Source organism: Asterias amurensis, chromosome 6 (assembly GCF_032118995.1).
Source record: "Asterias amurensis chromosome 6, ASM3211899v1".
Taxonomy (NCBI): domain Eukaryota; kingdom Metazoa; phylum Echinodermata; class Asteroidea; order Forcipulatida; family Asteriidae; genus Asterias; species Asterias amurensis.
In genome coordinates, this window is record NC_092653.1 from 13,724,713 (window position 1) to 13,748,128 (window position 23,416).

Sequence of the window (23,416 nt, forward strand, 5' to 3'; positions counted from 1 at the left end):
CTTTTGGTTGGTAATATCTGATGTAAAATCGCCAAAATTTATTTCATCAACAACTGCATAAATACAATGTTACAACTATGAAACAATGTGAAAACTGAAAATGTAAAGTAATTTTGCAATTTTAAACAGAGTGTTTCTATTCCAAATTTTAGTGCAAATTCTGTTGTCTTTCTTCACATTTGTACATTTAAATTTAGTGGCAAACATTGCAGTTCTTAATTTTACATGTTCATAATTATCATGAAAAGGCAGTAAAATTGTTGTATTCGTGCAAATAATAAAACTCTCCGCACAAATTCCACCAAAGTAAACAGACACAAAACATGAAGAGTTTAGAATGCAAACAGAAAAGTGAATAATTTACATCAGTACTACAGAGCTTGTGTAATCCACGTTACAATTGTACCAACCCTCCTACATACATGTACACTACAGTGCCATTTGCAAGGTACGTAGCAGACTGACCATTCAGAACATGACAAAAGTCCAATTTTTGTAGGGGGAGTAACCATACACAAAACTGACTGTCATAATGCAGGTGTATCTCAGAATAGTCTTTCCATAGCCTACATTGTATCTAAACCATAGAGCTATAGCTCTATGATCTAAACTGAGGCTGTGAGGTTAAGTAGTCTGGTTCCTTGCTATGACACAAGACTTGGAACTACAGATACAGGTGGTCTGACTGCTTGATTTAGGGAACCAGACAACATAACTACATCAAGAGAGGAGGGTTGGCCCTCTTAAATATTTGTTCCTAATCCAACAGTGATACAACATACAATAACACTTTATTTCTTAGGACTAAATATACATGTACTTTTAGAAAATAGAAGTTTAACATCATCTTTTTCCTCTTTTTCAAAACACTGTCACAAAATTGTCTTTTAAAAACATTTTGGATGATCTGTTTTAGTCTACTATTTACAATCAATAACATCAACTAGAAAAAAGGGTCAAAACAGAAAACCATCCAAAAGACAAGACTGAAACAGTAAACATCAGAAGACAAAAATCGCCATAAGTTTGGAAAAGCCCCAAAGGCATGAAAGGAATTTAAACAAACCTCAAGAAAGATAAAATTTTATTTAGGGAACTATCTAATGAGAAAGAAGAGAAAACATATAACAGTGTAAAGAAAATGTGAAAATCTGTGATGACATTGCTAGATAAACAGAAATATTGAACACCGGTTTATTCTGCTTTGAATAAACTATCCACCCTAATACTCAACCATAACAAAAAAATTCATAAAATGCATTTCTACTTTGCCACAGAAAAGTTGTAAGTGTCAATCTCTTTGAGCCTGGGATTTCATCCTGTAGCGTTCCTACTCTAGGAATTGACTTAAATTTGTGCATTACTCAACCATTTATAACATTCACTTGCACGAGGTGTGAAGAAATGTTCAGAGACACTTGTGCACAAAACTAACTGTACTGTGTGGATGCCATTATAGTAACTATAAAGTCTTATATAGACGATGTGACCTATGTTTACATTCAAACCGCCCTCTGTTGACAAAACACACTATCATCATGTTTCGCCGGGCACTGAGTTGCGCAGTCACAGTAAGATTGCGGACACTTTCTAGCTGGCTGCCAAAACACAAAGGTTTGGCCCAGCGGTATGCGCACGAATCATGTTATGGTTTTTGTGTGACGTCAGAGGTCACATCGTCTATAGTGCACCTATCTACATTCACATCAAGGCTCTTGAACAAACAGACATAATTTTAGACAGGTTTTTAAATTTTAAATTATGAGACCAATTTTTGTAGCATCTTTTTTCGGGTTTATTACAATGTGCTTGAACAGTTGTTGGGCGTCGTTGTGATGGGGGTTATTGGGGCACAAAAGGTGAAGGCCAAGAGTGCAATATGCCCCAAAGGAAGGGTGTACACAACCCATGTATCTCAGAACATGCAACAATTTGTTTTGTTATACCATATAGGTTCCTCTTCTTTCTGTCTTTGGAGGCAATCTGTCACCTTCCAACACTATTTCAATGAAATTACAATGTTTGATATAATGGAATCTTTTGTGTTTTAAACAATGCAACAATTGTGACACCAGCTGTTACTACATACATATAAAATTTGCATGTAAAGGTAAAATTAAATGTTCGAGTGTGGACATATAATAAATGGAGTGTTTCAGCACTGAACTAGCCAGCTGGATCACTTGCAGAGAATTTTCACTGGTCCTCATGCATGTTTTAACTAGCATTTGGCCACCAGACCACATGGGGGAACACTGACGACCTAAGGGTGTTGACCTCTTAAGCCTACCAGTATGTGCAACGCCAGGCCAGAATTGTTGAAATATTTGAGTACAGAATCCACTAAAATCGAGCAACTGCAGTAACTGCCCAAGTTTTATAAAAAACACTCGTTTAATACACTTCAACAACTTGTTATCATACTGCCTCAATCTTTAATTTTCATGTTCCCAAAATTCAGGCCTGGATCAACATGGAGGCCACGACCTTCGTTGCATTAGTCTTGACCTTGCTATTAAAATGTCCACAAACTTTCAGATTTTCCAATGGAAGTGCCTTTTTGCAAAATGAAATAACCGTCTCAAAGATGAAATTCCAGGCCTGCTAACTTTCAATGAATCAAAGAGGGACCAGAACTTTCAGTCTCGGTTGATTTGCATTCATGTGAATGGAATACAAACAGATGGCTGCAGTTGACATGCGCGAATACTGTCCACCATATTGGGAGTCAAAATATAGACCATGTGAACTTGTTTACAATAAGTGTGACCTTGTACATTCTTTCAGTAATCTGGCAGGCACAATACTAGACAGGTCCTATGGGAAAGTTGACATTTTGTGTTATAATTTCCACACAAATCATAGAATTATGAAAGTAAAAGCTCAACAAGTTTTGAGATGTACCCCCTTTCATCATATCAAAAGTTGATAAGAATTAGACAGTGCAATCTCCATAAAATATAAGATTTTATGTTTTCTTCCATTAGGCTGTGTACAAATCCTGCCTGCAGGAAGTCCAGGCTCTGTGGCTCTTTTGTAAACATGTGATGTCACAGGTCACATCGTCCATACACAAAGGAATTGACTCCCAAAATGGCAGACGTGCGTTTTGCAGAGACGGGTTCCGCATCAGGTCTATGTTTTTACATTGTTGGTCTGGAACCCATCTCACCTCATTTACAATTGTGCATTTTTACTGGAAGGTTGGCTCTTGTTGTGCAACATAACTGCTTCAATATGTACTTATAACTGTTCTGTGGCAAGAGGACTAAAATCAACAGCAACTAGACGACTCTTCTGACTTCGAAGAAACGTTTAAGGTAGTAGACTTGTCCAAGTGTCATCGCAACCAGCACTAAACTTTCAAAGAATGACCATAAGACTACCCTGGAGTTTGTGTTGTCATTAACTGGAGAGAGAACGAATGTAAAGATACAAAAATTAGCAAGTCATGATGAAGCCAGGATCAGTGGTTGGAGTGTTAGAATTTTTATTTTTAAACGAACAATGCAAAGAAAAATGAGAGATAGAAAACTGGTAACAGCTTTGTTCTCCCCTTGGTCAAACCCTGTAAAGTCTCAAATCTGTGTGACAGATTAGAGGAGACTCGTCTTGAATCAACCCTTTACGAATGTGGAAATTCCTAAAAAAATTACTTGTATGCCTGGGTGCGCGGCCTGGGTTCCCCCCTTAGACCCCGAAGCCCAGATGTTACAATTCAGAAGGTTTACAGACTCTGTAACACTAGAAATACAGAACTATGAGCACACAATGTGGACTATTTCTTTCTCCCCTTGGTGACTGCTTTACTTCTTTCAAAAATGATTTTAAGGCTCAAGGAGATTTTGAAAAATCCTGAAATCAGGGGAGAGTCAAGAGAAATCACACGCCTGCCTCTACCGCAATACATGTTATGTATTTTCACTTTACAGGCCTGATTCTTCATAGAGGCAACAACTTAGGTGATTGCCTCCAAACATTTCAATGGTCACCAAGGCAATGAACAGGGCACCTGGTCATTGCCTTGGTGACCCTTGAAATGTTACAGTAGAAATTTACAATTTCCTCATAGGGTGCCCTTTACCAAGGAGAAAATGCCCTGGTGCCCTTGCACTTTAGCGAAGCATACAGACCTTCAAGCATTCTTCAGAATGCAACACTGTGCAACAACAGAAAGATGAAATCCTATCCAAACAAAATACTCACTTGATCTATGCACTCGTTCCCTGACCTCCATGTATTCTTGCTCGTGCTTGACGGCCGTTAGCCCGGTGGCAAGTTGGTTAATCATATCTTCTAATTTGTTATGATGCTCTGGAAAACAGAAAAAAAAGGGAAAGATTGTCAATAAATATTTTAAATTTTAAGCAATCCAATGGTTTCTCAAGCCTGGTTCTTCTATAAAAGCCAACAACCCAGCAAAGAATATTTCACTTGACATGATTGTCACCTGCAAACTAGTAAATTAGTTCAAGCTTTTTGCTACAAGGGCCCAATGTCATAAAGCCTGTTGGCACAAAAACTTGCTAAGCACAGTAAAGTATTGCTACACAGAGACAGGTCACCAGCCAAAACAACATTAAGACTACATTGCCGTGACTGGTGCCCCACTCAATTTTTGCTTAGCTAAGAAATTTGTCAAGCAGTATAATTGCTGACAAAAAGTCAACAAAAGGACCTTAAACTTGGATCAAGCTTTAGGAGGTATGCAGGACTTGGGAAAAATCAACAGGACTGCAGGGACAATGTAGCTCAACAAATTTACTGGACCAGACGTTTTTACACAAGGCCAGAATCAAAATTGAAAAAGAAAATCCTGACAACATGCAATTAAAAGTTAAAACTTGAACCGTGTGTAAGAGAAGATTGATTAAGTCATACTTAATAGTTACTTAGGGGACATTCATAATAGTCAATGTTAGAAAAATTCAATATTTTTTCGAAACTGTGGGGGGGGGGGGGAAACAACAACACATTTTTGGACGATCTTGGCCCCTAATTTCTGCCCTTGATAATCTTTTTTCATCAACATTCTATGAGAGAGCATATATTATATTGTAAAGTAAATCAATATTTAAAAAAACATGCAGTACAAAGTCAAAGTTCTCCAGAAACAGTACTGTCAGTGCTAAAAAAAGGCAGAAAAAGTCTGAAATTTGTCGTCACTGCTCTCTTATGAGAATGGCCTCCCAACAAAACTCCTGATTTGACTCCTGGTTTTACTTTTTTTTTTAAATGGAAGTCGGCTAAAAAAGGAGTTTCATTGTGGCATAACCAGGCTTTGAATCTCATCTTTTGAAAAGCACACTTCCACTGGAAAATCTTAAAATCTATGGGAAACTTTTGAAGGGGCAACAAGGCCAAGACCAGGGCATGGTCTCTGTGACCTCCGTAAAACTCCAGGCCAGTATAACACATGCAATGGGTTACTGTTTACCCTCTGTATCCATTGACGTGTCTTTAGGTGAATCCCCGACATCGATGGAAAACATGACAACCTTCGGTGTCATGGTTGACATCTTGTTGCTGAAGCAGTAGCGGTACTGTCCATCCATGTGTGCTGGGAAGGTGTACTTGCCATTGGATTCTCTCTCGCCAGCGTAGATGACTTTGTTATCAGGCCCTGTAATCTGTGGAGCATTAAAACAAAATTATAAATCAATTATTGGTCGAGTAAGATAGTTGCCAGTTAAAATTGTCCAACTGTAAACCAAAGCATTAACAATACAAGGAGAAAATATGTGCAACAAGTTAATTGACTACCATAGCAACTGCATCACGTGTGTGGCAAGCAACAACATTTGCTGCAAGGTTTGAATGTTTTTTTTTAAATAGAATATCTTTTGCCAAACTTATGATCCGATTTTTTACACAGTTGCGCGCATTTAGTTCTACAGATATACAAAACTTGTATGCAACTTATGTGCGTAACTTTTCACAATCTGCAGATTTGGCATAGCCAAAACCGCTCACACATACATCATGTACGTCTGTGTACCCGTCCTGTTTAGCATGTCTAGTGTAGACCATTAGCAGGTCGGGAGGATGGTCATGATAATAGGAGGGTTACGAACATTGTAAATACCGTCAATCTATCTCTGCTGGCTACAACTTCAAGTACAATACATCACAACTTATTTAATAATAATAATGGGGGTGAGACACGACACTGAATTTTTTTTGTAACCCTTCTCTTCGGTTCATATCTGCAACAATAAGGCTTATCGCAAATAGCAAAATCGCAAAATATCTAGAGAGGGCGCTGTTGACCCACACGGAGATATAGGTCATGCCATGATGCGTGTGATCGTCGCCAAATGCCCCCTCTGCCTACCCATGACAGTAACACATAGCAGTTCTGAATTGCCATAAACCTCGTGCAGCAATATCGTTCGTTGTGTCGGGAGATTAAGGTTTATCGCGAATAGCAAAATATCAAGAGAGGGCGCTGTTGAACCACACAAAGGTATAGGCCTTGCGTGCACGAGTCGTAGAAACTGCATAGAAACCGCCCCATATTCCTTCCCACAACGCATTGCGGTTCTGAATCGCGATAGACCAACCAGGAAGAGATCGTAATTCTTGGAAACAAAAATTCCTTGATTTATTGATTGTCATGATTGTGTTGCCTACCTTCACATCAATATCGAGAAAACCGCCCTCAGCGACCTCAAAAGTGAGGGCCATTTTTGTTCCGGATGTCACTTTATCGTGAAAACATTCTTCTGCATGGGCATCAATGGCCACAAAGTACCCATGTATCGACGTCAAACAAGAAAGGATACAAACTCCTAGGAGAATATACTGCCCGTCTCCCATTTTGAACTCTTTTTCCGGAACAACCTGCAAGCGAGCGAGTTTTCTTAGAAAAGTTGCTAGTTTCGTACACAAACCATACGTTTACGCACAAACCGCTGCATGCCACGTCGACCTAAACTGCGCATGCGCTAGTTGCAACTGATTGCACTTTTCTTTGTTCTAAATGTTCAATACATAATTAAAATCAACAAAATTGTATTAATTCATAATAGTATTTTTGAAAAGAGTCATTCAGTATTTTTAGAATTTAAAACAGTGTAAAATTCAGAAGAAATATAAAGTAATTTGTACACAGCCGAACGAGCCAGCCGAAAAGGGACTATCCCACAAATCATTGCGCGAAAGAGTAGTATTTTTATCTGTCCGCAGAAACGAGGAAGTCCAAACGGAGGCTAGCTCTCAATTTTCATTAAAAATAACTCTGTGAAAACATTGTAAAGGTAAAACTGAGTGATTCGGGGACTTCATACTATAAAGGTACTTGTTGTCTTACTTATATTTATTATAATGGCCCTATTGGTGAGCCTGCAGGGGAAACAGTCTCTTGCGTTTATTGCAATCGTTGATGTTTGGCCGATCTCGTCATGCATCATGCATGTCATTTCATTGCGTAGCTCATGATGGCAAAGTGTACGGGTTTGCTGCATGACGAATACGCACCCACGCGATCTCACACACGGTCGTGGTGTGGAGGGGTAAGCGTGTGGAGCTAGCTGTGCCCCCTTCGTCGTGCACACATGCGCTTTAATACACGGATTCCAATACACGGCTCACTGGCTTCATGTGGACTGTAGTGTTGTTATTTGTTAACGAATAGAGTATAGACTGTTAAATAGTGTTAGTGTTAGTGTTACAATGTACTATGTAGTTCTCAATATTAGTTGGGATTTTAATTCTTGTGGGATGATCCGATGGAACAAGTGCCCGGCCAGTGGGCAGTGGTAATCATTTTATAAACAACATTTTGGGAAAAGTTTCTGTATCATCATCAGTCACGGCTCACGCCCCCACTTTTTCATTTGACATGAGATTAAAATTAAAAATAGTATCTAATTAACCTCAATGGGATATCCCTTTTGTGTGTACAAATGAGTGAAAAAGTGGTGGCACCAATGTTATGAAATCCCATTTTAAAAACAACATTTTGGTTTTTGATTTGAGTAAACTAAATTTTTCCAAATTAATTATAGATCTTAGCAAGAAACGAATGATTACTTTGGATGAAAAATATCTGCATCCGCCACCACTTTTTAACTTTGTTTAAGTTTAAAGCAGAGATTTATGTTAATTGTAATTGATGTTTTTAATTATGTTCGACTTTATTAATAAAACTATTTCCCTTTTTAAAGTAGGAAACGTATCCTGCCACTACTTTTTACTTAATATCTTACGTAAGCAAAAGGATATATATTTTTGAGAAATTAAGACCTTTTCACGCTACACTTTAATCCGGAGAATCTCGGTGTTAAGAAAAAATTTAACACCGAGATTCTCCGGATTAAGCGGAGCGTTCACACTACACTTTTTGGGACAAAAAATTCTCCAGATTAACGGCCCAAAAACTGGCTTAATCCAGGTAAAACTTAACCCTGCCCAGGAGTAGGGTTAACCCACAAATCTCAGTGTTAAAAATGTTTCACTCCAAATTCTCCGGATTAGATTCTTAAGTGTGAACACTCGCCGGGTTAGTGTTTATTTAACAGTGGTTGGTGAAGACTTTCATAACAAAAATATTGCATCATCACCACAGTATTTTGACTTCGTGCAAAACTCATCGCAAAAATACCAAAAGAACAACAACAAAACTATTAATAACATAAAAAAGAAAGAATAATACATCACAGTAAAATAATCTTAACTTGCACTTCATCCAGGCCAGGGTGTCTTCATTTGTGTCATTTAAATAAATCATCAGTTTGTCGTCTGAGCAATGTCAAGTTGTTGTTGCACAGTCCGCATCGCGTCGTTTTGGGGTTTGTCCCAGCCAAAATAGGAAAAATTGCCGTTTCTGCTTGCCAGGTGCAGAGGCACGTTCACAGTTTTCGGCTTCCGTTAGTTTTTTTGTTGAAGAAATCTACATGTTGTTGGCTGGATTGATAGCTTAAATAATGCACAATTAAAGTTAAATAATTTTGCCTAAGTTGGCACAACCCTATTGTATATAAATGCACAGAGATTTTGAATGAGAAATGTATTTTGTTTTTGGTCTAATACATTCGTTATCGGCTTAGTTGAGTGTTACAATGTCGCGCCCATAGTGTGCAATTTCACCGTGCGGCAGCACGTGCGTTGTCTGGGAAGGAGGATGATCAACTCATGTGGTCGGCTGTGGAAAACGTTTCTGGATCGTTTTTATTATGTTTGCAAAAATGGATAACAAAAAAGTGGCTGATTCTTTCGTCTTGATGCTTTTTCTATATGTCACAAGGAATGTAGTTGATGTCAACCTTATTGTAAAACTTCAAGAATTTCGGCGGCAAGTAATAAGAAAAATTTATACAGGCATAAGCATACGTGCAACTCAACCGTCTAAAAAATGTACGGCGCTCTCGCGGCACTTTCGAGTTGATTTTTGCTCTATGATTTTTCGATGGTCTATTATTTTTTCATCACCATACCTTAAAAAATAACATCTCCGTGTTAAAAAACGTGTAGTGTGAACACAACTTGCACTGCTCCGTGTTAGTGTGGAACAGGGTTAAATTATTCTCTGGGTTAAATATTGTAGTGTGAAAGGAATCTCCAGGTCAGTTTTAATCCGTGTAGAAAACTTTTACACGGGACACAACTTACACGGATCAAAGTTGAGTAGTGTGAAAAGGGCTTTAGTTAGTAATTTTAAATAATTTATTTCATATCATCGTCCCTTGAAAAGTGGTGGCTCGATATGGGCATTTTTCCTTTAAACAGTTCAGAGGAATTGCAACGGGTAGCTGAAACCCTAATTTTTAATTTTACAAACCCACATTTCATTACGTCGGGCAAAACTCTTGCGGAAGAACTTCAAATGGAGTGTAGCGAACAGCGTTGCTGTTGTCAAGACTACCACCAACAACTGTCATCAACCATCATAAACCATGAAATAGCTTATTTTTCATGATTTTGTGTTAGAAAGTCGTCTATGAACTTCCTTCCATCTTCCTTCCTGTGAAGTGCAGCCTCACATAGGCGACGACAAATGCACTGCGTGTTTGCGCATGCTTCCAAGAAAAATAAGTAGGACATGCTGTCGATTGCGAAAATAGTTTTTGTAAACAAGTGCAAGTAAAAACTTTTGGATTTGGAAATCTACTTAGATGGATTAGCCTTAAGTGCAAGCTTAAAGGCATCAAGCGATTTGTACTCCGCTGGGTTTAGTGCTGGGCGAATAGTGAAATTTTGGTATTCGGATACCGCTGGCCAACTATCCGAAATTAACCGTATATTCGAATAGTTTTTTTCGCCGTTTGAGGGCGCTATATATAAAATTTAAAATAATTGTCGCTAGAGGGCGCCGTTCGTTTGTGAATGAGATCTTATGGGCGGATTGATAATAGTTTTAGACAGTGTCACTCGGTTCATTCATAAAAATAACCGGATCTCATTTAATGATGGCGATTTGCTTTTTCTTTTGATCGTGATTGACTCTACGTGAAGGAAAACTTTCGTAATCTTTGAACAAATTACGTCAGAAATGACATTGTTTTAACTCTTCACGGAGGTGAGCATAGTTAAGTACTTAATTTATGCTATTTTATGCTGTCTTAATAGAAGTTTCATAAGGATTCAGACAAAACATTCCTATCTATCAGTTGTCGCCCGACGTCCGCGGATATTCGGATATTAAAGAATATCCGGTTACTTGGTTATAATTACAGAACTATCCGGTTTATAAATAGGTATTCGCGCCCATTGCGGATATATCCAGTTAAGAAAAAAAAAGGCATTCGCGGAGGGATAGGAAAACCTATTCGCCATTAACCGGATAATCAAAAAATTTGCCCAGGCCTAGCTGGGTTTCCTGCTAGGCTATTCCAGTCCCGGATGGTACATGTACGTGGAAAGAAGGACTTAGTAAACACAGTTGATTTGGTGTGAGAGATGACAAAGCGGGATTTGTGACCTCTGGTTGATGTAGATAGATGTAGATAGATGGACGATTTACATCATAGATGGTCGACTGCTAGTGCTTCTTACTGCTTGTGACTGTTAGAGTGTAAGATGTGTATGCCTTGGCATTTGTGCTTGTGTGGAAGCATACTCCACACTAGTCTAAGAGACATTTCCAGCTAGCAAAGGGTGGTAATCACGAGCGCATAATTCGGCAGTAGCAGAGCCATGAAAGAGTACCCTGATTTTGAGGGTTACAGACAACCAAAGGAAACACTGATTTTCTCCTAAGAAATTTATATATAAAAAAAAAATTAGGATAACATTCCATATCACGCCACCACTTTTTAACTCATTTTTACAAAAAGGGATATTTCATTGAGGCAAATTAGATACTGAATTATTTCATGTTGAATGAAAAGTGATGGCGCCATACGAAAACATTTCCATTTATTAATTTACAAAATTAATAAACTTTTTATTTCAAAAACACAGATGAACGGGCAAATTGGAGCAGATGGACAGGACCTACTGCTGGCAGCTTTGTCTGAGAGCGGACTTGCATTTGATGATTTCCCTACCATTGATCTCAATGATCAAACTGATTTTGATCTCGGCCTGTTGGGGCCACCAGACCCTGGAGGGTCTGAAGTCACTGTAAGTAGTTTCCATTGGTATTCTTTTCTGAAAACAAAAACACGGAAGTGAAGTCCTTTAAATAGCCTTTTTTGGCGATTTTAATCCTGACGTTGTTCTTAGCCGATTCAATCTAAACAATTTTTCCCCCTTATTTCACTGCTTTTTCAAATCGGCAATACAGAGTAACTTTGTCAAAAAAAGGATGTCATGTCATTATCCCATTTAATCCTTTTTTGTACTTGTCGTAAAAATAAAAAAAATAACCCACGTAAACACAACCATGACTACTGTCGTGACTGTATGGTCTTTTTATCCATAGAGGGAGTTCCCCTAATCACCCCCCTTTGTCAGGTCTGACTCACTAACATTTCCTCCACACACATGGGCTGTTTGTTTGGTACACAATTTTGATCGGCTGCACTTCCTTGTTTGTCATTGACATAATACATTTTGAAATATCGGTGGGAAAAAACCCAGTATATATACATGTAGTAACTAATAGATAGATGAGGTGAGCTTGTTGCATTTATTTGTTAGACTCACTCTGTAGCCGGCTCATTTGAAGACTGTTCGTATCTAATCAAACTAGATACATGTATCACACTGTTTCCTCACTGAAGCGTGATCACATTCATACAGATGGATCTATATCAGGTTTGTTTATAAATTTCTTTCTGTTTTTTCCCCTTCACTATCCACACTGTGGAATTTTATTTTTGTTGACTCAATGGAAAAGACCAGTACGAGCTCTGGAATTACACATAAGGCCACAGATTGCAACAGCCAATTTTCGACTTCCTGTTCATCCAGTCGCTCTTAAACTGTTTCAGAGTTCTGATTCAAACTTTTCATATGTATCTACTTTTGTTCAATTATTTAGTTTGTCTCAACTCTAGAGCGCCTTTCTGAACATACATGTACAGTGCCTTGGTAGTTAGTGCCTTATTGAGAGTCGGATGTTGTATTGAAAAAGGGAAATGTTCTCGCGATTTTGTAATGTCGGCCAAATTTACTTCTGTGTTTATTAGTGTTTGCAGACCATTTCTCGGAAAAGGTCCCTCATGCATGCCAGTACCAGGGTGTGCCATTTTGCAGGTCATTTGCACCAGCCTTTTACTGGTAAACATAATGGACTTTCAATCTGTGTTTCTACTAGAGACAAACAAAACAACGGTAAAGGAAATGTTAGACAAGAAAAACAATTGCTTTTTATAGATTTAAAATTCGTGGGCCTCGAAATAACCACAGCAATTGCCAGGGTGTCCTGTGCTTTTGCTGTGGTGCCCTTTGCAAAGTTCCGATACAAGTTTAAATTTTCCTAATAGAAATGCCCCTTACTAGAGAAAAATTGCTGTGTCCCTTCTAGAACAAAATTCAAGGGCTGGGACATCTTTGTCACAAAGAGCTGGAATCGGTTGTTACACAATAATCCTCGGAAAGGGATTTTACAAGGCATGTTTTCCAGATACTGTTGTTGCTCTCTGTTTGTGTGAAACAAAGAGTACTTGTAGCCTGTCTTTGAACAATACACAATCATGACAATGAAAAGTCAAACAAAATGAAGAAAAAAACCTAAGTTGTCTGGGGTTAAAAAATGACATGATGTAGTCTCTGTCAACTTTAAAAGTTTAAAGTTAAAAACGCTATCCAATGTTAAGTGGTTAAAGAATTAGTAACAAAAACAATAAAAATGTTGTGTCTGTCTTGGTTTTTCTCTTTTTAGAACCAGTTCTCATCCGGTATTGCTGCAAACCCTGGGACTGATCCATTACTTGCAATGCTTCAACAACCAACAACTATGGCTAATACATCCACGCAACAGGTACATTCCACATACATTCCTCCACAGTCACAATCCTTACAAATGGAAATTGTAAATTTTTCTTTGGTTGATTGGGCTTGGCCTTGACATTAGCTTGGTGTACATACAGTAGTTATCTAGTAAAAACTGACGTGCAACAGTTTCTTTTTTCTTTTCAGAAAGAATCTTTTTATCTTTTCTTTTTCGGAAACACAAAAATTTAGTGTTGTGAGGCAATATGCCTTTTTACATAACACCCAAGCACATCCTTGGCATTTGATTGGAGGATTGTCCGTCACGTGATAGCAGATAAAAGTACTATTGCACGCTGAGTCACTCACCGTACATTTTTCGTTCTATCCGAAAAGTACTATTGCACGCTGAGTAAAAACATCACTGTGTGTGCGTGTCTTTGGTAACGCATCAGTGTTACTGCAAGGCACATACATTTGGCGTCTGCGTGTCTTAAAATAGCTGTACAGAATGCACATTGTCACTTTTGAATCCAACAGGCCGACCCAAAAGAACCGGGTGTAGTTTCACAATTAAAAATTGTAGGCCTACGCTTTGTTTGTTTCGAAAGTTGTATCCTCCAATCAAAATGACAAAGATGTACATGTATTTGGATGTTATATATCCTGGTGTCATGTGTTTTCAGTAGGATAACAGGAAAATTGTTCACAATCAAAAACTAAATGTGTTTTTTTTTCAAATCATCTATCCAATTTTTTAACAATAAAACTTACACTTCATGGTGTGTTGAAATTTTTAAAGTTTTGGTTTTACGTTGCGAGAGACAGTCCGCCATTAACAGAGCTTAAAAAATGCATGCGCGACATTGGAGCAACGTCATATGTTTTCACACCTTTCTCTGGTTGGTATTTTATTGAATATTCCGAAGCTAGTATGGTGTGCAAAATAAATCAAAAATATTATTCAATTACTACTTAACAAATTTAACTACATTTTTGTCCCACGGCATTATGGCTACTATATTAGAATCGAGAGATATCATAAGGCATGGTAGTAAAACACCCCACCCCCCTTAAAACACACACACTTCATAACAATCCATTTTCCCCCATTTTAGACCAGTAATGTTTTGTTTCAGGAGATAAGAAACTAATCTATGATATATTCTCTTTAATATAGACGTAATATTTTTTACGCTTATCAGAATTTATTACAGTATGCAGAGGGGTAATAAAAAAAATTGTTTTGTCATTTTCACTTCACTTCATATTTTAATTTTTCCTCGTATTGGCACACCATAGAATCCCAAATAGTAACCACCTCACGTGATCCATCTAGTGACTAAAACAGAATGAAACTCAATCTGGCAGATAGTAATTTTGTTTTGAACTTTCGAGGTTGCATGATGTTTCTTTGACTCATTTGAATGTTGGCATAATAATGAACTAGTGATTTGTACCCAAAATCAATCATTTTATAAATGTTTGAGCATAACCAACGACAGGAAACTTTATTCTCAGCATGATTAAGCCTGATGAAAATACAGACCGTGAGTAAACTGCATAGCTCCTGTCACCGGTGCAGCTTGCACAATCTCGCGGTAAACGGGAATTAAAGTTGGGGGTTCGAAAACATATGAGGGTCGATAACGTATGACGCTACGATAAAACAAATAATGAATGTTTTTCAGTCGTGCAATAGTGCAAATATTTTCATTCGTTGAAAGCTGGAATGTCCCATTCAACTCGGCTCCGCCTCGTTGAATAGAACATTCCATCTTTCAACTCATGAGCATATTCGCACCATTGCACTCATAAACATTCATTATTTGTATACTATTGCAGCGTCACAGCCCGAGAATTTACCAACCAAGGTTGGCAAATTATGAAAAGCCACAAATGCAAAAAAAAAAGATATCAACAGTTTATGTACAAACAATGTCACACAACTATCCAAAATAGTTCTGAGTTTGTTGGAAACAAAGCATCCAATCATGGGAGGATTATTTAATGGAAAGTTTGAATTTCTGTGAACAAGATGGAATGTCCATGCCAACAAGCGCAGATTGTTTATCAGCAAGAGAAAGTTCTGAAGATACTGTACTGTCCTTATGGAAAGAGGGAAAATAAAATTATCTAACCTCAGGTTGCATTGCTTTAAAATTTTATTTCATTTTGGTACTCTTTTAGTGTAAAATTAAAATTGTTTTGTAATTGATGAGCAGTCAATGGGGACTGAACATTTTACACAGGATTTTGAAACTTAATTAATGAGCCCAGTAAATAAAGTAAGTAAATTCTCAATGATTGCAGCTTGCCCAACCAGCCCATACTATCACCCAGCACCAGACGTCGATGGGTACCAACGCTGGCATTATGTACGTCATGAACAGGAACCGCAGCTGGACGCCGTTATCCACGACCCCGTCGGCCCCGACGCAGACCAGTAACACCAAACCAAGCTTCTTTCAGACAATCGCATCACCAAAACCCGCACCCACTGTCAAGAACCCAAGCGTGATGAGCGTAACACCATCTCTAAATAGGCCCAGTCCTATGGTCAGGAACAAGACTGCGCCCGCAGAGCTGAGCGCTCTGCTTAACAGTATCCCAAGCACGAGCAGCACGGTGTTGAACAATTTTAAAGCAGCGCTACCGAAACCTGTTGGGAATGGAGTCACATCAATCCAGAAGGAGCTGACACACAAAGACGTTTCAAGGCTGTGGTCTAATGAGGATCTGAAGCTGGGTACTATCACGCCCAAAAGCAAGGTAAGGATGTCGGGGCTGTTAGAGGCTGGGGCTTTGGCTCCAACTTGGTCCTGTTTAAGCCCGGTTAACACATCATGCTCAGGGCTTGAAAGTAACACTGGACTCTTGTGTTTTTCAATTGACTTCTATTGACAGTATCACACTGTATCACCTCATTGTTTAGTATCTTTGTGAAAAATGTTGACAATGAATCTGATATGTCTTTTAGTACCTCGTCGACTAACACGGTCGGCCAATTATGGGAGTCCAATTTTTGACTCCCATAAATGGCCGACCGTGTTAATTCGCAAAGCAAAAGGAAAACCACGCAATTTCGAGGCAAATTTGTGTGGATCATTATATTCTACTTTTAAAACATCTTTCCAACCATATGCATTTCATAACAAACGGTTACAAACGCTTTTCAAAGACCAACTCGACCGGTCCAAGGCAGCGTGTTCCTTTAAGTATCGAAATAGCTCATTTTGAAGCTGGTAGTGTAAAATAAATGTTAAGCTACAAACCCTGCATTTTTCCACAAATTCAATTCCTGACGCTATACTAATTGCAAAAGCCAGGGGAGTTATCATTCGAATTTCTATGTTTATTTGCATTAAGGGAGTTCAGTTCCGAATTGCTTTAATGAACCAGGTTTTAGGCATGGTTCTAAGGTTTGCCCTACCTTTTCAGTGACTAGCCATCGAGAATCATTATCATTATCATTTTCACTACTCTGGAAGAATTTCACACTTTCCCATGTCAAATGTTACACTTGTTGTTATCAAAAGTTGAATTTGTTTTTCAATGTAGAGACCGGCAGAAGAAGAAATAGATGATGAAGAGGAAGAGAACATGGGTCATGCTGAGACCTATGCCAACTACATGCCAAGCAAGTGTAAGTCAAGCTATCAATATCTATCAATCAATCAATCATTCAACATGTTCAATCAATCAATCGATCGATTGAGAACATGGGTCATGCTGAGACCTGTGCCAACTACATGCCAAGCAAGTGTAAGTCAAGCTATCAATATCTATCCATCAATCAATCATTCATCAATCAGTCGATCGATTGAGAACATGGGTCATGCTGAGACCTATGCTAACTACATGCCAAGCAAGTGTAAGTCAAGCTATCAATATCTATCAATCAATCGATCATTCAATCAATCAATCGATCGATTGAGAACATGGGTCATGCTGAGACCTGTGCCAACTACATACCAAGCAAGTGTAAGTCAAGCTATCAATATAAATCAATCAGTTTGTCAATAAATCATTCAATCAATCAATCAATAGATCAACTAATCTTTAAATGATGATCGGCCTCATGGGTCGTCCATGAGTGTCAGGGTTATCCTGTTTCTTTAAATACAAGTTTATGTACCTTTTATTGTATATTTGATGTACTTTTATCTTCTTGTCTTCTCCATTTTTTGAGGTTTTGAGGAAATAAAAAAAAAAAATAAATGAATCAACTATTCATTCAATAAATCAATCATTTAATAAATCAATTATTCAATCAATCAGTCAGTCAGTCAATCAATAAATCAAATCATAAAATAAACAATCAATCAATGATCAATCAATCAATAGATCAAATATTCAACTAATCAATTGATCAATAGATCAAATATTCAATTCATCAACTTCAATAAAAAAAAATCATTTCCAATCATCCTATTTCAGTGAAGATCGGCTTACCGCATCCAGACCCCGTTGTAGAGACCAGCTCCATGGCCAGCGTGCAGCCGCCCAACGTTTACTACAGACTCAGCATATCGGAGGAGGTGATCGACCGCAGACAGCTCTCCGCTCTACAGTTGGAGTCTATTACCTACGCCTGCCAGCAGCATGAGACTATGCTGTTGAATGGAGAGAGGGCAGGCTATCTCATCGGTAATCATTCAGTTTTTGTAGTGATCTTCAAATTATTTAAATATTGACTGCTTTGAGTGCAAACTAAGACATTCGAGGTGATCCCGGGGCATTCTACGGGAAACTATATGAGCCGACTACAAGGGCTGTATATTCCCGAATTTCTTGATACAACATTTTTATACATAATTGTTCTCTAACCCTGATTTGAAAACTACAAACTGTAAAAAGTTGCAATCCCTTAAGTTGATCCCCAGGTTGTATTGACAATTTGGTGTGATCCCTGGCAGCTATATGGCTTCTGACTGGCACCCCTGAACAAAGATGAAGACAAAACAGGGTGACTGCCAACATATGGCTCAATAGCTCAGTTGGTTGTGGCGCCGGCACATTTCAGGAGATCGTCGGTTCAAAACCCGCTCTAGTAAAAACAAAATCTTTGATAAACTCCAAATCAAATCAACTTCAAATTGTATTAACTTTATGCTGATTTGTTTGTAGGTGATGGGGCCGGTGTAGGCAAGGGTAGAACCATAGCTGGTATCATCCATGAAAACTACATGCTGGGGAGAAAGAGATCCATCTGGTAAGTCCATAAAAACCATTATAAACAATTTTAAAAATTCTTGCGTGAACTTTACTGCTCAGCTGTTGTCTAGTGTCATTTGCACTACATTTAATCAGTCCCGTCAAACCACAGAGTGCTCAGTGCAGTGCATTGGCATGTTGTGCATTTGAGAACTGATAACCTTACAGCGAGTTGAAATACAGTCCTGACCGAAATCCAAGTAAACAATTTCACATGGAACCATTTTTATCCGACTACCTTTCCTGAGGCCAATATCAGAAAGAGCTAAGATCGATCTTAACGTTTGCTAAGCAAACTGTGATGTCACAATACATATAGCTTCGGCAATGCCCAAAACACATCTTCATATGAATCTTAATAGTTTTTTAGTGAAATTGAACCCTGGATTAATTTTGACAAGAGCCCTAAAGGAGCTATTTTCTGAGCCTTTGTTCCTTGTAAGAAAAAGAGGCCTGATGTTTAGTATTTTTTTATTTGCAGGTTCAGTGTTTCCAACGATCTTAAGTATGATGCCATGAGAGATCTGAAGGACATTGGTGCTAGCATCCCTGTACATTCCCTTAACAAGGTAAACACGTATTCTTGTGGTTAATTTAGCTTGGTGCTTTACATAGTTGGCAGCACAGGTTGTATACTCCTCTGGGGGAGGGGGGAAGGGTGGCTGAGAAATCGTTTAATATCATGATGATGTTTGAAATAATTTTACCGTGTCTCTGTGCGTTATTATTTTTTCAGAACTTGGGAATCTTTTTGGTTGAGATTATCCTTGTCACAATGATCCCTTACTAAACAAAGTTAAGACAACAAACGTTCTCATAAGTTGTATTGGGGTGGTTTGGTTTCTTTCGAGAAAATATTTAACACAATGAAACCCTGACTAAACAAAGTAAAGACAACAAATGTTCTCATAAAATATATCGGGATGTTTTGGTTTCTTTCGAGAAGATAGTGAACACAATGAAACCCTGACTTAACAAAGTAAAGACAACAAATGTTCTCATAAAACATATTGGGATGTTTTGGTTTCTTTCGAGAAGATAGTGAACACAATGAAACCCTGACTTAACAAAGTAAAGACGACGAACATTCTCATAAATTGTATCGGGATGTTTTGTGAAAATAAATAAGACCATTTAGAAAAACAGAGAAATGTTAGTTTGTTGCCTATTTTGTTTTCTTTCGTGAAAATATTGAACACAACAAAACCCCGACTAAACAAAGTTATTCTCATCAAATGTTTTGTTTTCTTCCGAGAAAATATTAGATGACCATTCAGGACAATAGAGAAATGTTTGTTGACCATCGTTTGTTTTCCCCGTTCCAGTTCAAGTACGTCAAAATCAATTCCCAATCCAACGGCTACGTCAAGAAGGGGGTGATCTTTGCAACGTACTCATCTCTGATCGGTGAGAGCCAGGCTAAACACAATTACCACTCGAGGCTCAAACAGCTGCTGCACTGGTGTGGAAAAGAGTTTGATGGTGTGGTATCCTTTACAATGAAATTGCTTTTCTTATTTCCCAGATTGCTTAATAATAAAATTAACAATAAGCAGGATTTATATAGTGCCCAACAACAAACCAGTCACGGATCGCTTTGAAATATATTTTTTTAAAAATGGTCAAAAGCATCGACTCAAAACCCACACTATCGCAAACAATTTTCAATGATAAAAGTCTCCTGACGATGACTAGAGTAAGCTAGTCGAAACGTTGAGACCAATTCAGAACTGACAGTTAATTACAATCGTATAAGCTAAGGTAGTAGTCCAGTCTATTTTCTATTTTCCGCCTGGTAATAGTTAAAAAGCAGGACAGTTCTTTTCAGAACTGAGAAGTCTCCCGAACCTCCGATTATCTACTCCGCGGCAGTAGAATAAAGTAAGACAGTTCTCTAAGAACAAACTCTACAATGTACCTGGCAAGAAGATACACACATGGTGTTATCGCAAACCAAATATACATTGATACCTCACCATGCAATGCCTCAAATCCTATATAATGATAAAAGTGCAAGTTATACAAGACAATTTATTTAAAAAAAAAAAAACGATGGTTAAAGAGCCTCATTCCACTAACTGTGCTTACCACAACATTATGTGATATTGAACACTACTTTCTGCTCACAAGGTAAGGGGAAAATTTCTTGACCAGCTCTCTGGCATGCCGTGGCTGAGCGGGGACGTGAGCTCTGGTGTTTCTGATCAGCTGAGTGTGGGTTTGAGTCCCGGTTGTGACGTGACACTTGTGTGCTTAAGCAAAACACTTAACAATTATCGCTGCGCCCTTAGGAATGACTTGTTCAGCCCCCCCCCCCCCAAAAAAAAATAAAAAGACTCAACTGCTTTCTTTCTCATTTTGCCTTACTCTTTTCTTTGCGATTACAAAGTTGGACGTCTGATTCAGAAAGCAAAATTTTGTTTAAATAGAGAGCTCCTTGACTTACATTGCTCAGTTAATCTTTGATGAGTGCCACAAAGCCAAGAACCTGGTTCCGGTGGGATCGTCCAAGCCCACCAAGACCGGACGGACAGTACTGGAATTGCAGAATATGCTGCCTAAGGCTAGGGTCGTCTACTGCAGCGCAACAGGTAAAAATATAGGCACTGTACAGGGTGTTTTAAAAAAAACTATACATTTTTGAAAAGGCGGCCGAATAAAAAAATATATGATTCAGGGGGAAAAGGTTTATAATGAATGGATAGCTTATGGACTCCACTCTCATTTGACACCAAAAAGTCTGAAAATAGATCATGCTTGAGGGTATGAAAATTAGGTTGCGCAGGAATTAGCCTCAAATTTGTTTTGGTGTCATATGAAAGTTAAGTCCATAAGCTATCCATACTTATGAATTTTTTCCCCCAGAATAGTATATTTTTTTAGTCGGCAGTCATTTCAATAGTGTGAGAGACACGGTATTACTTAGAGGAATTCAGAGTTTGTTAAATTTCTGCCTCGTGAAAATAGGAATGTTATTGGCCCAATGACCAGGGCACTAATGTAAAGTGCGTTAGTGCCCCTACAAGGCAGTACAAGAGCAGCATTCAGCAACAAAGTCCAGCATTCTCGTGAAGATGATCAGAGCATACTAATCTAACAGTGATTCGTTATCACCGGTTCTTTTAAGAGCCATCACCCTTTCAAAGAGATTTTCACATGGTGTTTACACAAACCTCTCTTGGTTAAAAAGTGCATTGATACATTTTTGTAAAATGTGCAATATAAGAACCAGTTATTATTGTTTATTATTATTTGAAATATTATTTTGATTTGTCTTCAAAGGTGCTTCCGAACCGAGGAACATGGCGTACATGTCAAGACTCGGGATCTGGGGTAAAGGAACGCCGTTCATCGACTTCAACGCCTTCATCCAGGCAGTGGAAAGAAGGTCAGTTATGTTAGGCACTGGGCTTTTTGCCCCCCCCCCCCCTGTCTATGCCCAGTCAATACGTATGCACTGTTGCTGAACTCTTCCAGCACAGAACAATTCTGGTATTTTTATCACGTCATGACAGGTGTGCTAATGCTCTATGTAAAAACCCAATATCAACATAATTAAAAATTCTGAAAGATGCCTTTAATGTTGAGATTATATCTGTCTCTGTAGGGGTGTCGGTGCCATGGAGATTGTTGCCATGGATATGAAGCTTCGGGGTATGTACATAGCGAGGCAACTGAGTTTCCAGGGCGTGACCTTCAACGTCAATGAGGTGGTTCTCACTCAGGAGTTCAAGAAAATCTACAACAAGGCCGTAAGACTGGTAAGTTTTGTATTGTATTGTTTATCAGAAACAGGTTATCTGCTAATTTACATTAAGTTTGCACAGTTGTAAACTGGTACCCTTCTCATTTTTTGCTGAGCAAAGAAATTTGCCAAGCAATATTTTTTCTGGGCCCCTAATCTTAACATTCTCGCCAATATTACAATTTCAGTGGTTAGCCGCAAGGGAGAGATTCATGAAAGCTGCTGATCTGATTGGTGCAGAGCAACGCATGCGCAAGTCCATGTGGGGGCAGTTCTGGTCGGCACACCAGCGTTTCTTTAAGTATCTCTGCATCGCGTCCAAGGTGAAGCATGCAGTCCAGCTAGCCAAGGATGCTGTCAAGATTGGAAAGGTAAGCTCGGGTACATACAGACTGGGCCACTGTCTTTATACCTGCTACAAAAATCCAGTGATTCCATTGGATACAATGATATCACTGGATAAATGTGCACAGTGACATGAGCTTTCCATAGATGCCCAAACAGTACGCTCCTATCACGTCCGCAATAGAATTTGACTGCGTATCTCTATGTGGAATGAATGTGGGTCAAAGGTAAAAGTGCACGCAGGTCTGGAGGCAGGTCTCTGGCGTTATTCACGAGCCTCGAAGTGTGATTTTAGATATTCAGGCAAGGGTATAGTACAAACAGGGCTTGAAGTAACCCACAGCAATTGCAAGTGAATTTTTCACCTGTTATTTTTATTGTAATCTTCATTTATATAGGATTCAAACATTTGAACATGTTGAATGGTTCCAAAACCAAAGGTTTATTTTACCTTTAAAGGGTCTAGGTACTTCTTGTATGACAAAAAAAAACACAATGTCCACAGATTTACACTAAACTTACACAGTTTGAAGGAAATGATAGTAGAGAGCTTCCGTGAAAACATTACTTGCTAAGGTGCTGTAGTTTTTGAGAAATGAGTAATCAATGTCATGAAAATAATTTTCATCTCACTGATCATGAAACGAAAATTATTTTAGCATGTCAGAACGTATTTTCATGGCGTTGTTTTACTCATTTCTCAAAAACTACAGCACCTTAGCAACTAATATTTTAAGGTACACTTTCTACTATCATTATCTTCAATCGGTGTAAGTAAATCTGTGGACA

At 38.4% G+C, this 23,416-nt stretch overlaps 2 protein-coding genes across 2 annotated transcripts in view; one reads left to right on the top strand and one right to left on the bottom strand.

Moving 5' to 3' along the window:
* Positions 1-6,934, bottom strand: LOC139938756 (transmembrane emp24 domain-containing protein 2-like). The gene is made up of 4 exons (XM_071934374.1): positions 6,634-6,934; positions 5,438-5,630; positions 4,207-4,314; positions 1-3,409 (listed from the first exon to the last, which is right to left on the bottom strand). The coding sequence occupies exons 1-4, from the start codon at positions 6,817-6,819 to the stop codon at positions 3,285-3,287; spliced, it is 612 nt and encodes a 203-aa protein (XP_071790475.1). The 5' UTR covers positions 6,820-6,934; the 3' UTR covers positions 1-3,284.
* A 221-nt stretch (positions 6,935-7,155) lies between these two features.
* The window catches only part of LOC139938330 (protein strawberry notch homolog 1-like), a 40,471-nt gene continuing 24,210 nt past the window's right edge, over positions 7,156-23,416 (top strand). Inside the window, exons 1-13 of the mRNA XM_071933781.1 lie at positions 7,156-7,296; positions 11,404-11,565; positions 13,271-13,369; positions 15,634-16,092; positions 16,882-16,966; positions 17,761-17,970; positions 18,451-18,535; positions 19,019-19,106; positions 19,863-20,024; positions 20,993-21,128; positions 21,820-21,925; positions 22,145-22,298; positions 22,471-22,653. Coding sequence (XP_071789882.1) covers positions 11,404-11,565; positions 13,271-13,369; positions 15,634-16,092; positions 16,882-16,966; positions 17,761-17,970; positions 18,451-18,535; positions 19,019-19,106; positions 19,863-20,024; positions 20,993-21,128; positions 21,820-21,925; positions 22,145-22,298; positions 22,471-22,653 — 1,929 coding nt within the window. The 5' untranslated portion in view covers positions 7,156-7,296. The remainder of the gene's footprint in view (positions 7,297-11,403; positions 11,566-13,270; positions 13,370-15,633; positions 16,093-16,881; positions 16,967-17,760; positions 17,971-18,450; positions 18,536-19,018; positions 19,107-19,862; positions 20,025-20,992; positions 21,129-21,819; positions 21,926-22,144; positions 22,299-22,470; positions 22,654-23,416) is intronic.

Excerpts from the sequence above, each read along its gene's own strand:
- LOC139938756 (XM_071934374.1), bottom strand. The coding sequence starts at position 6,819 with ATGGGAGACGGGCAGTATATTCTCCTAGGAGTTTGTATCCTTTCTTGT. Across the intron at positions 4,315-5,437 it reads CACGTCAATGGATACAGAGG|AGCATCATAACAAATTAGAA; the intron begins GTAAACAGTAAC and ends TCTGTTTTCCAG. Across the intron at positions 3,410-4,206 it reads GGAACGAGTGCATAGATCAA|TTAATGACAACACAAACTCC; the intron begins GTGAGTATTTTG and ends TTCTCTCTCCAG.